At 42.2% G+C, this 18,480-nt stretch overlaps 2 protein-coding genes across 10 annotated transcripts in view; both read right to left on the reverse strand.

Annotated features, from left to right (window-relative positions):
• The window catches only part of GFPT1 (glutamine--fructose-6-phosphate transaminase 1), a 62,139-nt gene extending 59,538 nt beyond the window's left edge, over positions 1–2,601 (reverse strand). The window contains exon 1 of one of the 2 annotated variants that reach the window (XM_007970379.3): positions 2,405–2,601. In XM_007970379.3, coding sequence (XP_007968570.1) covers positions 2,405–2,411 — 7 coding nt within the window. In that variant the 5' untranslated portion in view covers positions 2,412–2,601. The remainder of the gene's footprint in view (positions 1–2,404) is intronic. The other variant, XM_038007041.2, reaches the window with a different exon arrangement.
• Positions 2,602–12,077: 9,476 nt separating this feature from the next.
• NFU1 (NFU1 iron-sulfur cluster scaffold) overlaps positions 12,078–18,480 on the reverse strand; it is a 42,054-nt gene continuing 35,651 nt past the window's right edge. For all 8 annotated transcript variants that reach the window (XM_007970370.3, XM_007970373.3, XM_007970377.3 and 5 more), the window contains 2 exons: positions 16,123–16,297; positions 12,078–12,242 (listed from right to left, as the gene is read on the reverse strand). In XM_007970370.3, coding sequence (XP_007968561.2) covers positions 12,198–12,242; positions 16,123–16,297 — 220 coding nt within the window. In that variant the 3' untranslated portion in view covers positions 12,078–12,197. The remainder of the gene's footprint in view (positions 12,243–16,122; positions 16,298–18,480) is intronic.

Genomic DNA, 18,480 nt, shown 5'->3' on the forward strand with positions numbered 1-18,480 from the left:
CAGCCTGGTCAACATGGTGAAACCCCACCTCTACCAAAAACGCAAAAATTAGCCAGGTGTGGTAGTACACCCCTGTAATCCCAGCTACATCGGGAGGCTGAACCCGGGAGACGGAGGCTGCAGTAAGCCACTCCAGCCTGGGCAACAGAGTGAGACCCGTCTCAAAAAAAAAAAAAGAAAGAAAGAAAAAAAAAGAAAAACTTAACTAGACAGCAAGTAATCAGAAGGTAAGCTTCCAGATTTTCCCATCTATTCTAATTTTCACTCCATTTCTCTGCTCAGGAATTTTAGTTCAATGATTAAGATGTGGGAGGAAAATAATGACACTCATCTTCTTATCTTTCAGAATTAACATTAGAGAGAAAATAAATTCTGAACCCTATCCCTAGAATCATGCAAAACTGTGGTATGACTTAAAAGCAGGACCTCAGAAATGCCTCAAATACTCACTTTTTATTTCTTCAATACCTGTTTACTCAGCAGTAAAATTCTGTGGAATGGAGACACAGACTATGTGAAAACTCCCAATATTTAGTCTTCACCCTAAAGGTATCTCCCTTATCTGAACCTGATTTCCATATCTGATTTATTTTTTGATTTTTATTTATTATTTTTGAGACGAAGTTTCGCTCTTTTTTGTCCAGGTTGGAACGCAATGGTGCGATCTCGATCTCCGCTCACTGCAACCTCCACCTCCTGGGTTCAAGCAACTCTCCTGCCTCAGCTTCCTGAGGAGCTGGGATTACAGGCGCGCACCACCACGCCCAGTTAATTTTGTATTTTTAATAGAGACGGAGTTTCACCATGTTGGCCAGGCTAGTCTTGAACTCCTGACCTCACGTGATCCGCCTGCCTCGGCCTACCAAAGTGCTGGGATTATAGGCGGGAGCCACCACGCCTGGCGCTGATTTTTTTTTTTTTTTTCAGTAAGTACTTTACGTTTTTTTTCCTGGACCATGATGAAATGACCTGCAATGAGTTCTTGATGAGGGCACACCCCGTCATTCCGGAACAGTTAACTAGCAAATGAAGCACACTGGAGATTGACCAGTTTGCAAATTCACTACTTCGCAGCTCCAAACTAAATGCAAAGCCATTCTAAGTAGACACTGCAAAAGTCTGATTCTGAAGTCAGCTCTACTCTAATAATTTCAGTAAGCTATTTATAGGTGTTTCTGTTTTTATGCGGGTTTTTTTTAATCTACTCTAAATTTAAACCTGGTCCTCATTTCCAGAAGCTGAAATGAGCATAAATGCAGGAAATATACACACTAACGAGTACAATCCACCTCCTGTTCAGTTCCTTCGTGCAAAAGGCTGCAAATAAGAAGTCTCCCAGAGAGTTTTCAATTCTCTTACAATGGTACTTCCCTTAAAAAAAAAAAAAAAAAAAAAAAAACTGTTCTTTCTTCCCGGGATAAAGTCAGTTGTAAATTTCAGTAAGAAAGGTAAGAATACAATTATTTTTACTGGCAATAGCCAAGTTAACACCAATTTTAGAGGACATCAGTCATGTCAGACACGATTCTCAAAATCTCTTTCACTAACACTCAGGTAATAATAAACGACTCTCAAAACATGAAATAAAAGAGCCTAACCTTAATTTTTTAACTGCTCTAGCAAAGGTATTTGTTAAACTTTCCATAGCTAGTATTTTTAACGGGTGCACATGCCAGAGATAAATGATGTTTTTCATAGTTGGCATTCTAAAGGGGTATACATCCAAGGTATAACTGATATTTTTCAGAGCTGGCATTAATGGGTGCACATGCAAATGATAAATTATGTATAATCTATTGCCACAGACATTTGAAGGACTCTTCCACTAGAGGATCAGGTCTAAGCCCATTAACCAAATTATTGATTAGCAATTATTTCTGTTGAGACAAGGGATGGCAGGAAGTATCACGTTTAATGCCACTATTGTGGCTCTAGCTGGGGTCTGTCTTCTATTGGGCCTGCCTGAAAACAAGTAAAATATGTTTTGAAAGGTTTTTAGAAAAATGCAAGATAAGTTCAATGTTCCACAGGTTGCCTCACTCACCTGGTGGGCACTTTTGAAGGTACCCCCCTCCACACCTCAATTCCCTCAGCCCTTTCCTCCTTTTTCAATAAAGGCGTTTCTCTCCCCTCTTCGTTCCTTCTCCGCGCAAAGGCGCCCGCTGGCCCCCAGCGGAGGGGGCCCGCCTTCCTCTCAGGTGCCTTTCTCCCGGCCGCCACCCCCTCTCCAGCACGCGGATGCCGACCCCCGCCCTCCGCAGCCACCACTGGACGCCCCTTGCCCATCAACCAGACTTCGCACCCTCCACACTCCCGCTTCCGCCCGTCGCCTTGGGCCTTAGCGGCGCCCGCACCGCACCCCAGCGCCGCCCGGCAACACGCCCCCCGCCCCCGGCCCCCTTACCACACATGATGCCGGAGACACGGCCCGCGAGGCCAGGGGCGAGTGGCTGGCGGAATCGGGGGTGCACACACGAGCTTCGGTGGGCAATCTGCGGGCTCGGGGGCCGGGGTGGCGTCGACACGACTCCCTCGGGGATGCGACGGCCAAGGCAACGACAGCCTTCTCCACCTCCCAGGCTCCGCCAGCAACCGCCGCCAGGCCCCGCCCCTCGGCGCGCAGCGCGCCGCCGCCGGTAGGCCCCATTGAACCGCTCACGCGCCGCTCACACGCAGGTCCCGCCTCCCAGCGCTGCCCCGCCCCCCGAGCCCACGCAGGCGCTGGACTGCTGGCGGCGGAGACGTGGCAGTAGCTCGTGGCAGTGTCCGCCTGGAGTTCCTGGAGACGCCCTCCCTGGGGCGAGCCGCGGGAGGCACCGAGCCGAGAGGGAGGGAGAAACTCAGCACCTAGCAGGGAATGACGGAAAGAGAAGGATGGAATTGTTAGCAAAGCAATAGCTCCGGTGCGCGTGCAATGCAGCCCCAGGCCCCACGCTCCAGCACTGCACGAAGCGGAGAAAGAGGAGGAAGAAAGCAGGAAGTCTAAACAGGGAATCCTGGGGTACATAGGCTGAAAAAACACTGCAAAGAATTAGGTGAGGTGGGAGGAGAGAGATAACAAAATTCTTGACTGCAAAGCCCCAAAGGGTCAGCCTCTCTGGTGATAAGCAATTCAATTCCCTGTGTAATATACTTGGCCCCTAAAAGCCCTCCGCATCCATTGCCTCCATAACCCTCAGTTTATTGTGGAAGGGTAGAGGAGGAATGCAAGGCTCAACTATCCGACTATGAGCCTGGACGTAAGAAACTGCTGGCCCACCTCCTCCCATGGCCTACCTGAGAGGGCTAGGAATTCCCTAGCTTTAACAGCCGCGCGTTTGACTTATGAACGATTCATTCTATGAATTAATGCTCCATGTCTGACAAGAGAGACTTGATTAGAGAGGGATGATGTTTCTCAGAACTTATTACCTGGGCATTTGCTTTAAACAGCCTTAAATGGTATTTTCAGTGAAATGTACAGTTATCAGAACTCTATAATGGCTCTAGAGTAGTATTAAAAACGTTCATGGCACACAGAATTCCTGGAGTGCTGACTGCTGTTCTTGTGTCTGGTCTTATCCGTCCTTCCAGCCCAATACACTCCCAACAGGCTCAACATGGTAGTTCCTGAACTGGGCCAGTATGGTCAAATATTTTGCACACTTTGGTTACTCTGCATGGAATCCCCACCCCATCTCTGTTTAGATGCTACTTCTTCAGGAAAGCCTTTTTTATCTCCCCCAGATTTAGAGACATGCATTAACCTCTCACTCTTTGAGCCACTCACTGTAAAGAAATATGCTTTGATATCTTATGATTTTCTGTATTTTCCCACTGGGCTATAAGTTTCTTGAAGCTAGAACTAGATTTTACATACCCAACACTTTTAGACCACAGCACAAAATAAAAGATCAAATTTATTTTGGAATGAGTGAAAAAAGTCCTATTTTCTTAGCAGAATTAACCTTCTATGGCTGGTTATATGATTAAGTGATCATAAGGCTTTCAGTTTTTCTTAAGGGGAAAAATGCCTTTTTTCACTTGCCTCAGAGAGGCTGAAAAATGTCACTAAGCGTTTAACTAAAAATATATAACTAAGCAGAGGATTTCTCACCTAAAAGCCCTTTTAATATTTCAATCCCTTAAGTCCCTAGATCACCCAGAGCAAAGTTAAAAAAAAAAAAAAAAAAAGAAACAAACAAACAAACAAAAAAAACCAGTGAGCTTTTTGGTAATACATTTCTTAATTCAAGAAACAAAAGACTGTGGATATACATCTAGCCTAAGAACCCTCATCTAAAGCTCTGGTGAGAACTCCGTTGTATTACCTAGAAGCCAAGGTATGGTTCCAATGCTTAAGCAACATCTTTGTGCACTGGCAGCAAACCTGTCAATGCCACAAAGAAAATGTCAGTGGTACCACCAGAGTTCTCACGCTCCAACTATAATAATCTATTTAACCCTTCGCTTTCCTTTTCTGCCTGCTACTCCGTCACAATGACTGTCAATTTGTCTTATCCATCTCCACTCAAAAAACTATTTTGGAAGATATTTATGAATAAGTTGAGAAGAAACTAGTGTTGAGAAGAAGAAACTAGTGTTACAGGTCTTTTAAAATTCGTCTAAATACAAATTTTTAAAAGTTTTCAGTAAAGACCAGAAAGTTCCCAGCTCAAAAAAAAAAAAGTTTAAAAAAAAGTAAATAAAAAAACAATTTGACAAAAAAGAGAAGAAACTTTGAAGGACAGTATTTTCCCAACTCAGCCTTGAAGAACCTCACTAACCCAACACAACAAAGAACCCTTTGTAACCATGTGCCAGTTAAGATACACACTTTGGGTGCCTGACCTCCCTTTATACAGAGCTCCGCCTTAGTTGGGCCTTTGGGAATAAGGCCTGGAGAAGAAAATAAATGATCCATGAAGGAAAGAAGACATCTGGGTCTAATTCAAACATCTGAGAGAATGGATCAAAACATTCTAAACGACAATCAAAACATTCTGAACGACAACAAAAAAAGTAATGATGGCAAGGGGGTGTCATTCACCATCTCTTTATGTAAGTACATTTCCCTGTTCATAGATTCAGTCCCATTGGATCTGATGGCTGAAGGCCATCAGAGCTTCCAGTTGCCATTACTAACGCAATGAAGAACCTTGATTGAAAGAGCTATAGCCATTTTTGTTAACCCTTATGTGAATTCCAGTAATAAATAGCAATAAAATTATGAAAATAAAAATTCCTTTGCATAAGAATTTTTGGAGCTACCAAATGGGGAGCTAGGGCACATATGTCCTACTTTTTAGGGAGCTTTGCGGAGAAATGTACCCCAGTGGACAGAGAAGATGGTAGCAAGTATCAAAGGAAAAAGAAATAGGTTGAGCTCCTGTGGCCTATGAAAAGAAATGAGGACAAGAACAAAAGGCACCAATCAAGGTCTCAGAAAGACCCTGTGAGTGAACCCCATTAACCTCCCACAATTCATCCCACACACTCTGGCTCCAGAGGGACCTATCAAAAATACAAATGTGATCCAGTTTTTCCTTGCTTCCAATTTCGTGGGTACTCTTCACCCACAGGATGAGTACTGGGTTTCCCAATTCAGTGGCAGCACTCCTACAGAGAAGAGCTCTCACAGAGCTCTTCAAGGATGCAGCTCTCACAAATTTATTTCTCACAGTCATGGTGAAAGATGTGCCTAGAGGGCAGAGCTTTCACTGACAAATAATAAATAGAAGCCCACTCAAACTAGATGAAGAAGGGGATTTACTGGCTCACGTAATTGGAACAGACAGAAATACAAACAGACTTCAGCACATCTATACCCAGGGACAGAATGTTGTCAGAACTCTTGAACTACCTCTCTGACCTCATGGACAGGGAAATAACCCTTAAATAGCTCTGCAATCACATCTTTATAGTTTGCAGCCCAAAAGGAGAGAGAGGCTATTCCTCCATCCTTACTTTTTATATTCTAGACAAGGGTTCTGGCCAGTCCAGTGTGAGTCACATGCCCCACTCCTATGGCAAAGAAGGCAAGACATTGTGATAGGACAGCTCCACCAGAGCCCTATAGAGTCATACAGCCACATATGGCAAGAGGGAGCAGTTATTCAAAGGAAAGGGGAAGGTGTTGCTAAAAGAAGAACACTAAGAAGGCACACAAAAAAAATACGTCCACCACATCAAGCAAATATGACCTGATTGCCGCCCAGAAAACCTCAGGCTTGAGGACAAAGATGCTGACTCCAACTAGAAGTTGTGCCCTCCCCAATACTCCTCTCCACGATAGCTCCAAATTTTTCCAGTAGGCAGAAGCTGGGGCAGAGTTTTCTAGCTCTGTAAGAAAGAAACTCATTCTACTGCCAAGAAAGTCAACAAATTGAAAACCATGAGATTAACTGGTCCTATCTTTAACCTACTATTTCTGTCCTGTAGGATGTGAACAGACCCACAATAAGGGTGAACCATTCAGGGAGCTGCCTAGAACTGAAAGATCACTTGAAACGTAAGGACACCGAAAAAGTACTATTTTCTAGGGTTTCTTTCAAGGGATACAAAAGTTGCTTCTCTATATCCTATAAGCCCCTAGGGAATAATCACAGATAACACTGATATGGCAAAACGGAGTATATGGCTAGGATTTCCCAAGAGGGGTGCAGATTCCCTCTGGACTGGAAAGCAACCAGCTTCATATTCCTGCACAAAAAAATGGACACACATGTTCATACCACTGCTTTTGTCTACTGTGGTTCTAGACTCTTGCCCATTAGTAAGCACCTATGAAAGCAAGGAAAGCGTCTCCCCTCCCTCAAGTAGGAATACTCAAGAGGGGTATGGGCCCAACTTCCTTAAGACAGAATAGAATAGCTATAATGTGCATAGGCCTTGCAGCCAGAATGCCAGAATTCATGTTCCTGGCTTTTCCACTCAAGTTGCATGGCAATGGACAATGTGCTTTTCCTTGTACCTCCATCTTCCAGTTCATAAAAATGGAGACAATAGGCCAGGCACAGTGGCTCATGCCTGTAATCACAGAGCTTTGGGAGTCCAAGGCGGGTGGATCACTTGAGGTCAGGGACCATCCTGGCCAATATGGTGAAACCCTGTCTCTACCAAAAATACAAAAATAGTCGGGCATGGTGGCGCATGCCTGTAATTCCAGAAGAATCGCTTGAACGTGGGAGGAGGAGGTTGCAGTGAGCTGAGATGGTGCCACTGCACTCCAGCCTGGATGACAGAGCAAGACTTCATCTCAAAAATAAAAGGGGGGGGTGGGAGGAGGGACAATAGTTAACAATCGCATACGATTAAATGACTTCATAAATGTAAGGTGCTTAGAACAGTGTTTGTGAAAACTTCAGGCTTGAGAACAAAGGATGCTCAATGAATACATGAACATTGAATGTTCAATGAACGTTTGCTATTTTTATATATGTTGCTCTCATATGACTGTATGTCATCCTGTATAGGGCTTCATCTTAATTTTGGCTAGTGAAAAATCCTCAGGCCAGGCGTGGTGGCTCGCGCCTGTAATCTCAGCACTTTGGGATGCTGAGGCAGGTGGATCATTTGAGCCCATGAGTTGCAGATCCACCTGAGCAACATGGTGAAATCCTGTCTCTACAAAAAAAAAAAAATTAGCTGGGTGTGGTAGTGTGCACCTATAGTCCCAACTACTTGGGAGGCAGAGGTGGAAGAATCACTCGAGCGTGGGAAGTCAAGGCTGCAGTGACCCACAATCACGCCACTGCACTCCAGTCTGAAGGCAATAGAGTGAGACCCTGTCTCAACAAAAAAAAAAAAAGAAAAACCCCAAATGCCTGGTATACTCTTGACCAATAATCTTAGTTTCAAGTACTTATTGAAGCATCCTATATTTACAAAGTGTTTTCAGGATATTTCATGTAAAATATTCTATAAAAGCTGGACATGGTTGTGCATGCCTGTAGTCCTAGCTACTTGGGAGGCTGAGGCAGGAAGATGGCTTGAGCCCAGGAGTTTGAGGCTGCACTGAGCTATGATTGCACCACTGCAACTCCAGCCTGGGTAACAGGGTAAGACCTCATCTCTATTTTAAAAAGAAAAAGAAAAAATAAATAAATACAAAATATTTTATACATTTTGGGGGTTTCTTGTATGTTTGGGTTTTTTTTTTTATTTTTGTTTTGGCTAAACACAACTAATAGTGATTATTAGTCTTTCTTTGGGATTATATAGAGAGAAATTCAGTATAAATATTTCAAAATAAAAACCATTACCTGATTAAACTTAGTATTTGAATAGTGGTTCAATTAATTTAAAAATACAAGTTAATTTGTTTTTGTTTTGACATGGAGTCTTGCTCTGTCATCGAGGCTGGAGTGCAGTTGCATGATCTCAGCTCACTGCCACCTCTGCCTCCCGGGTTCCAACGGTTCTCCTGCCTCTGCCTCCCGAGTAGCTGGGATTACAGGGGCCCACCACCATGCCCAGCTAATTTTTGTATTTTTTTAGTAGAGACAGGGTTTTACCATGTTTGCCAGACTGGTCTCGAACTTCTGACCTCAGGCGATCCACCTGCCTCAGTCTCTCAAAATGCTGGAATTACAGGCGTGAGCCACTGCAGCCGGCATGTTTTCATTTTAAGGTTGACATTTGGCAGTTTACCACAAACGAAAAATTGGTAAAAGTATTTACCAAGTCCTCCATCATTTACCAGTCTCTCAGAATGCAATCAGCTTCAAGTTACAGAATACCTGATAACAGTAGCTAAAACAAGAAAAACATTTATCTCACGTCATATAAACTCTGAAAATGAGTGTAATTCTTAGTCGGGCCAAAAGGCCAACAATGTCTCAAGGATCCAGGCCCCCCCTTTTTTTTCCTTTTTTTTTTTCTGAGACACAGTCTTGCTGTCGCCCAGGGTGAAGTGCAGTGACATGATCTCAGCTCACTGCAACCTCTACCTCCCAGGCTCAAGTGATTCTCAAGCCTCAGACTCCCTAGCAGCTGGGACTACTAGGTGGCATATGCCACTGCACCAGGCTAATTTTTGTGTTTTTAAGTAGAGATGGGGTTTCACCATGGTGGCCACACTGGTCTCAAACTCTTGGTCTCAAGTGATCCACCCGCTGGGGCCTCCCAAAGTGCTGGGATTACAGGTATGAGCCACCGTGCAAGGCCAAGGATCCAGACCCTTTCTTTGCTCTTTGCTATTCTCAGTGAACAAACTTTTAGTCATGATTACAAGTTGACTATCATTCCTTTGAACATCACACTCTACAGTGTACCAAGCAGGAAGAAAAGGAATGGAGGAAAAAAAAAAGCCGGGCGCGGTGGCTCAAGCCTGTAATCCCAGCACTTTGGGAGGCTGAGACGGGCGGATCACGAGGTCAGGAGATCGAGACCATCCTAGCTAACTCGGTGAAACCCCGTCTCTACCAAAAAATACAAAAAAAAAAAACTAGCCGGGCGAGGTGGCGGGCGCCTGTAGTCCCAGCTACTCGGGAGGCTGAGGCAGGAGAATGGCGTAAACCTGGGAGGCGGAGCTTGCAGTGAGCTGAGATCCGGCCACTGCACTCCAGCCTGGGCGACAAAGCAAGACTCCGTCTCAAAAAAAAAAAAAAAAAAAAAAAGGGGCCTTCTTTCCAGAGATTAACTCACATACACAGTCTTAACCAGGAAAGACAATCTTTCCAGAATTCTCCAAAAGACTTTCTCTTCCAGTTTACTGGCCAGAGCTAGGTCATATGGCTACCCACAGACGAATGACTTGGAAAAGAAAAATGGAGTTAAAGTGACTGGTTTAATCATAACTTATCCCCTGGGACTGAGGTGAGACCTACTGAGAGGGCCTTCCTTAACAAGAAGTGAGGGTATATGTGAGGGTAGGCAACCAAGAGTTTCTGTGGCATTCTCTATACTACCACTGCCTACTTGTGCACCATTTTCACTTTATACTCAAGCCATACTTAGCTTCTTGAGGTTCCCAAATACATTTCACACTTACAGTTCTGATTACACTACTCTATGCCTAGAATCCCACACCTTTCCTCCTTGTTCTTCATGGCTGTTAATTTTGTAGAAAATCTTTCCAATACTTTGGCTTCTCAATTGAAGAATTTCCTGGTTTTCTGTTGTTGTTGTTGTTGTTGGTTTGTTTGTTGAGACAGAATCTCACTCTGTCACCCAGGATGGAGTGCAGTGGCACAATCCCAGCTCACTGCAACCTCCACCTCCCAGGTTCAAGGGATTTTCGCGCCTCACCCTCCTGAGTAGCCGGGATTACAGGCACATGCCACCTCACCTGGCTAATTTTTGTATTTTTAGTAGAGATGGGGTTTCACCATTGGCCAGGCTGGTCTCGAATTCCTTACCTCAAGTGATCTGCCCGCCTCAGCCTCCCAAAGTGTTGGGATTATAGGCGTGAGCCACTGCGCCGGGTCAATTTCCTCTCTTCTAATAATCTAACCCTCCACCCAATTCAGCCTCTTATTTCATGTTCACATCCAAGATATGCCATTACTTGCATCTCATCCACCATATCAATTTCCTATAGCTTCAACTAAAGGGCAGGTTAAGTTGCCTTGCTTATGAAGCAATTCCCTGTGTCTAAATTAAATTCATACATGATATCTCCAGGAATGAATTCTCCAACCCTACTATTTGGTTCAGTGAACCAAAGGATAAAAGTAAAAACTTCAATTCCCAGCACTCACAACTGCTAGAGTCCTTCCTGTTTCCATCACTATCTTAATCTCCTTAATTTGAGGGACTAGAATTCCAGAGATGCAATTTATCACTACTATTTCCCATCTTTCCTTTCCCTGTATTTTCTATTAACTGCAGTCTCTGAATTACTATAGAAAAATGAGAGAGAATGCTAAATCACTCTTTTGGCTACCTGAAAAAGCAGCACTCCTAGAGTAGAAAGTCTGGCATGGTACAGATTATGGATCTCTGAGTCAGAAGCCAGTGGAAGGACCAAAGCAGCTTCTTCTCTCTTCTTCAGCAATTCTGATTCATAAGGTAAAGGCTGGGTATGCTGAGGCAGTTTTTCTAATTCAGCCATCTCCATCTTAACCAACAGAAACTGTGTCCGGATTCTAGAAGTTAGTTTTTGATTTTTTGCATTTGTTTGTTTCTGAGATGCAGTCTCACTCTATTGCCCAAGCTGGAGTGCAGTGGCATGATCTCAGCTCGATGCCACCTCCGCCTCCTGGTTTCAAGCAATTCTTCTGCCTCAGCCTCCTGAGTAGCTGGGATTACAGGCATGTGCCACCATGCCCGGCTAATTTTTGTATTTTTAGTAGAGACAGGGCTTCACCATGTTGTTCAGGCTGGTCTTGAACTCCTGACCTTGTGATCTGCCCACCTCAGCCTCCCAGAGTGCTGGGATTACAGGCATTAGCCACCACACCCAGCCATTTTTGGGATTTTTTGGTCTTAAGAAGTTCTTTGCTACTTAATTGAGGGCTAGCAGCCAGATACCATTTTTAAAACAGAATTGTTTAGCTGGGTTTTTTTGTTTTTGTTTTTGTTTTTTGAGACGGAGTCTCCCTCTGTCACCCAGGCTGGAGTGCAGTGGCCGGATCTCAGCTCACTGCAAGCTCCGCCTCCCGGGTTTACGCCATTCTCCTGCCTCAGCCTCCCGAGTAGCTGGGACTACAGGTGTCCACCACCTCGCCCGGCTAGTTTTTTGTATTTTTAGTAGAGACGGGGTTTCACTGTGTTAGCCAGGATGGTCTCAATCTCCTGACCTCGTGATCCGCCCGTCTCAGACTCCCAAAGTGCTGGGATTACAGGCTTGAGCCACCGTGCCCGGCCCTAGCTGTTTCTTAAGCTAAAAACTTCAGTAAAAATAGTTTTAGATATTTTGCAAAAAGCCATTTTAGAATATTCTAAAAAGCATTCTGTTTCTTCCTGTATGAAAAAAGTAAATAAATTAGATGAGGGGGAAATGTATTTTAAACTCCTTCACACATATGCAAAGGAGCCATGGGAAATAAGGAACAAAAATAAAAATATCCTTGGATAAAATCCACATGTACAGAAGATGATTCAAGAGGTTATAAATAACTCATATGAGGTAAAGCAAACATGTAATATTTATATATCATTCTCTGAAGAGCATATTTTATTAATCTTCAAGTTCCTCAGCATATTAATAATAAAAACTTGATACATATTATCAACAAGTCTGACTGTTGTGCCCAAAGAAAATCCAGATTATTTTAAGGTGAGTTTGCTTCTTTTTCATCTGATTCATCATCCATAACCTAAAACCAAAAAACAAAGACAATTTAAGAATTAAGAAAATGATTAGATTTTGCTATTTTCCTGATTTTAATATTACTTCTTTACCTGATATACTCTGTAACGATGCATGACAAGCCAGTAAGAATAAATCTATTAACAGCCCCAAAGAACAAGGTTTGAATCATAACCTGGTATCCTAAAAACATAAAAGCAAATTAAATATTTGGAAATTAATTAAAGCATTGATCACTTCTCCTTGTCTCAAAGAGGCTACCCACAGCAGAGTCTCAGCTGGGCAGAAAAGACTATAAATAATTAACTGGGACCAGGCACGGTGGCTCATGCCTGTAATCCCAGCACTCTGGGAGGCCGAGGCAGGTGGATCACGAGGTCAGGAGATGGAGACCATCCTGGCTAACACGGTGAAACCCCATCTCTACTGAAAATGCAAAAAATTAGCTGGGCGTGGTAGCGGGCGCCTATAGTCCAAGCTACTAGGGAGGCTGAGGCAGGAGAATGGCGTGAACTGGGGAGGTGGAGATTGCAGTGAGCCAAAATCATGCCACTGCACTCCAGCCTGGTGACAGAGCGAGACTCTGTCTCAAAAAAAAAAAAAATTAACTGGTATCCTCTATCCATAAGACTAATGTAATTGACTTTTTCTTTTTTTCAAAACCATCTTATTTACTTAAATATACTCTGTGAAGCTATACCAAACTGTTATTATAAAAGCATTTATTTTTATTAAAATTAATCCCCAAGGAAAGTAAAAAACAAAACAAAACAAAAAAATCCACCATATTAGAAACTAATTATTTTAGTCTTACTCAGATAAAAGGTCATTTTAAACCTCAGGAAAATGTTACAACAACTATTATCTTTCCATGAGTTAATGTATTACTAAGATAACAGACTAACTCCATTGGAGAAGGAAAAAGTTACATAAACCTAAGAATGCTTTTTCCTCCTTGCCACACCTACTACAATTAGATGCCAATTCAAGTTTCTAATTTGAAGGCCAATTCATCACCCCACCCTGGACAAATGAATAAAAATGTTTCTCAGTCAATCCACCAAAGTATCCACTAATGTAATTTTTTAAGGCATATAGATGATAATGGAACAAAATAAGGTTTAAAAAAAAAAAAAAATCTAGGCCAGGCATGGTGGTTCACACCTGTAATCCCAGCACTTTGGGAGGCTGAGGCGGGCGGATCACCTGAGGTCAAGACTTCAAGACCAGCCTGGTCAACATGGGGAAACCCCTGTTGCTACTAAAAATATGAAAATTAGCCGGGCATGGTGGCGCGTGCCTGTAATTCCAGCTACGGGGGAGGCTAAGGCAGGAGAATCATTTGGACTCAGGAGGTGGAGGCTGCAGTGAGCCAAGATCACGCCATTGTACTCCAACCTGGGCAACAAGAGTGAAACTACGTCTAAAAAAAATCTAGATTCTGGCTCTGCTCTGAGACAATCAATAGAAAAAGAATTCTTTCATAGGATACCTTTTCGGTTGAGTAAAAATTGGTATTTATTTCCAAGAAATTAATATTTTACAACCAATTTCAACAATACCCAATCCAAAAAATTTTGTCAACCAACTCATATTTTAGGCAGAATTATTCCTTAATTTGGAATAATATTCCCAAATACTTAATACAAAACATGTATAGGACATTTGTAAGGCACACAGCTAGTTGTTGCAGAGGAATACAAAGACTTGGATATGATTTCAGGTCTCTTAGGGAGCTTCCACGTAAACATAAAGCTAAAACAGATACAGAAAGCCACATAAATATAAAGCCAAAACAGAAGCTTTGGACCTGTCAAAAAGAACTTAATTCCAAGTGGGGGATTGATAAAAACTTCAAAGAGGAGATGGCATGTACTGGACCAAAACGATGGTGTGGAGGCTAAAGCAACTCCATCTTGGATGCTAATCTGCCACATTGACTAACCTCAGTTCTAGGAATGCCTCTGAGATTTCTATTTAATTCTGCCTTTAGGTAAAAATAACCTTGATGTTATCCTAAACAACACATACTTAGCATAAATCTTGCCTTTAAGCAAATTATAGGCTATTAGGCAAATAGCATTCTTGCCTTTTCCAGAAGGGCTGACTTCAATTGTCCTACACATATCTTCTGAAGCATGTGTACCCATTCCTCCTAGGCTATATAAGCCCTGAGTCTAGGGGGTAATAATGCAGGGATCCATCATCTTGCAGCTGCCCGATAAATGGCTTCTGTTCCTCAGTCCCTATTAAATGTTTCTTTCTGACCAACTGGATTTGTCAGCCTCTTTCTTCAGCCTCTCATCAGCTCCCTAAGACTTTGGGGATAGGTCTATATAGACCTGCTCACTGTGCAACAGATGAATTTTAATACTACCCAAGGATGAGTGATTCCCAATGGAGCCCTTAAGGGCACAGAATTACCTGAGGTGGTCAGGCGTGGTGGCTCATGCCTGTAATCCTAGCACTCTGGGAGGCTGAGGCGGACAAATTGCCTGAGCTCAGGAGTTCAAAACCAGCCTGGGCAACACGGTGAAATCCCATCTCTACTAAAATACAAAATACAAAAAATGGTGGCATGTGCCTGTAATCCCAGCTACTCATTAGGCTGAGGGATGGGAACTGCTTCAACCTGGGAGGTGGAGGTTGCAGTGAGCCGAGATAGCATGTCACTGCACTCCAGCCTGGGCAACAGAACAAGATTCTGTCTCAAAAAAAAAAAGAAAAAAAAAAGAAAAAAAAAAAAAGAATGATTTACCTGAAATTCTGTGGGTTGGAAATTTCTAATTTCCACACATCCCTTCACTCCTTGATAATCTCTCTCCATAAGGCCATGCTTTTTGGTTGAGAATCACTGCAGTATTAAGAGTCATTATTACTGATGACAAGGTGCTGTGTTATACTCCTTAGGTATGTTGGCAAAAAAAAAAATGTTGATATTGTGCTATTAAGCTTTAGAATTCTATTCAGTATAATGACAAACTATGATTTTTAATGGGCTTCTTGCTTGCATATTTAAGAATACGTAGATTAGGCCAGTTGTGTTAATCCTTAATCCCAGCATTTTGGGAGGATCACCTGAGGCCAGGAATTCAAGACCAGCTTGGGCAACATAGCAAAACTGTCTCTACCAAAAAAAAAAAAAAACTGGTAAATATGATGTAGTAGAGTTCTTCCACTAAAGATTTCTAAATCTCATCTGTAAAACACTGTGTTACATGTTAAACCTTTTTCATAATTTTTGTGCAATCAGGGCAGCAATATGCCCTCTGAGTCTCTGTGGCCTTGTGTGCAAAACGGGAATGACTTAATGCACTGTGTTACTAGAAGATGAAATGAGCAAAATGCCTGGCACATAGTAGGTTCTCATAATACTAAAGTTACTTCTTTTTCTTTTCTTTTTTTTTTTTGAGATGGAGTTTTGCTCTTATTGCCCAGGATGCAGTGCAATGGCGCGATCTCGACTCACCACAACCTCTGCCTCCAGGGTTCAAGAAATTCTCCTGCCTCAGCCTCCCGAGTAGCTGGGATTACAGGCATGCACCACCACGCCCAGCTTATTTTGTATTTTTAGTAGAGAAAGGGTTTTCTCCATGTTGGTCAGGCTGGTCTGGAACTCCCTACCTCAGGTGATCCGCCCACCTGAGCCTCCCAAAGTGCTGGGATTACAGGTGTGAGCTACTGTGCCCGGCCTAAAGTTACTTCTAAAATAAGAGACTTCAAGTCTGATAAAAATTGCAGCACAAAAATCTAACCCTTGAAGAAAAAGCTAGGTCATGAATTTCTTTTCAAATACTTGCCTTAACATCTATTTCCAGCCTTTGTATCCACAAAGAAAAAGAAAAAAATGAAAAAAAATCTAGACCTGTCATACAATATTGGCATACCTGTTCTACGCCTTCTACCTCTGGAATATAAAACTGCAGCATGTTCTGAATTCCATTTTTCAGAGTAATGATTGAACTAGGACAGCTAGTACAAGAACCCTGGAGTTTCAGCTGTACGATGCCATCTTCAAAGCCTTTGTAGATTACATCCCCTCCATCTTCCTGCACAGTTGGCCTGTGAGGTCAAAGAATATTTATGACATATTCTTTAAAATACAAGTTTTCATTGAAAAAATTTAATACAGCTCAGAGCTTACATTTTATATTAGTAAAATTCACAAAGTTAAAGCTACTTTTATAATAGAGAATAATAACTGTGGTTAAGTTTTATTTATAATTAATTTTTTAAAATCTCAGGTAAAATACCAGAATTCACTCATACAAATATTTCCTCCACTTACCACATTTGATCTTGCTTACTAATATCTTTTTAAGGCTGGGCATGGTGGCTCACACCTATAATTGCAGCAATTTGAGAGGCCAAGGTAGGAGACTGCTTGAGCCCAGGAGTTGGAAGCTGCAATGAGCTATTATCAAATCACTGCATCCTAGCCTGGGTGACACAGCGAGACCCCATCTCCAAAGAAAACTTTTTAAAATAAAATGATATTTTAAAGCACTTAACATTTCAAATTTCCTAATAATTATTGTGATTACCTAAAACATACTCAGTCACTTGTTTTGAGTGAAGGAAAAGGGAGACTGTCATATGCTGGCTTAATTTTCAGGTAAACTTTTCATTGAAATACAACATTAACACAGAAAAATGCTTAAATCCTGTATGTACAGTTCACTAAGGTTTCACAAAGTGAACACACATTTATAACCACCCAAACCAAGAAAAACACCACACCTCCAGAAGTCCCCTTTGGGCCTCCTTCCAATCACTCCCCACAACCAAAATGCAGCCATTATCCTAATTCATATCACCACTGATGAGTTTTGCCAGTCTCTGAACTTTATAATTTACAAATATAAATTCTATTTTAAATCACGTAGTATTACCCTTTTGTATCTGGCTTCCTGTGCTCTTTGTGAGATTCATATATGTTGCTGGGTATAGTACTAGGTCATTTACTCTCACTACTGCATAATATTCCATTAAGCACATATACCAGAATTTATTTATCCATTCTACTGTTGATAGACATTTAGGTTAACACTAGGTTTTGCCTTTTACAAATAGTACAGTTATAAAGATTCTTAGAAATGTCTTTTGGTATGTATATATATTACTACTGGGAATATACCTGAAGGTGAAATTGCTGAATGAAGAGTATGAATATGTTGAGATTTAATAAATACTGCCATATAGTTTTCCAGTTATATAAACTTGCATTTCCACCAGCAGTGTATGAGAGTTTCTGTTGCTCCACATCCTCACCAACAATTGGTGTTGTCAGTCTCAATAGTTTTAACTATTCTACTGGATTTGTACTAATATTTAATTGTAGTTTGAATATTCATAATAACTAATGAAGTTAAGTACTTTTTCATGTTTAGTGGCTACTTTTTTTTTTTCCTTTTTTTTTCAGAGACAGAGTCTCACTCTGTTGCCCAGGCTGGAGTGCAGTGGCACGATCTCAACTCACTGCAACCTCCGCCTCCGGGGTACAGGTGATTCTCCTGCATCAGCTTCCCAGATAGCTGGGATTACAGGCATGCACCAATACCCCCGGCTAATTTTTTTTTGTATTTTTAGTAGAGACGGGGTCTTACCATGTTGGCCAGGCTGATCTTGAACTCCTGACCTCAAGTGATCCGCTCACCTAGGCCTCCCAAAGTGCTGGGATTACGGGTGTGAGCCACCATGCCCAGCCGCTATTTGATTATCTTTTGCGAAGTACTTGCTGCAGTCTCTGATTGTCTTTTTCTTACCAATTTGTACAAGTTATTTATATATTCTGTCATATAAACACTGTAAATATCTTCTAATCTGTACCTTGCCTTTTGACTGCAAATGGCACTTTTTAACCATCTCACTTTGTCACATAGGCTGGAATACAGTGGCATGATCACAGCCCACTCAATGCTACCTAAAACTCCTAGACTCAAGGAAGCTTCCCCTGCCTCAGCCTCTTAAATAGCTGGAATTATAGGCATAAGCCACTCTCTCATGAAGAGAGAGTCACAATTTTACTGTAGTCCAACTTATATGTATTTTCCTTGACTTTTATCTGAATTTTTTTTTTTTTTTTTTTTTTGAGATGGAGTTTCGCTCTTGTTGCCCAGGCTGGAGTGCAATGGTGTGATCTCAGCTCACCAAAACCTCCGCCTCCTAGGTTCAAGAGATTATCCTGCCTCAGCCTCCCGAGTAGCTGGGATTACAGGCGCCCACTACCATGCCTGGCTAATTTT

Source organism: Chlorocebus sabaeus, chromosome 14 (assembly GCF_047675955.1).
Source record: "Chlorocebus sabaeus isolate Y175 chromosome 14, mChlSab1.0.hap1, whole genome shotgun sequence".
Classification (NCBI taxonomy): domain Eukaryota; kingdom Metazoa; phylum Chordata; class Mammalia; order Primates; family Cercopithecidae; genus Chlorocebus; species Chlorocebus sabaeus.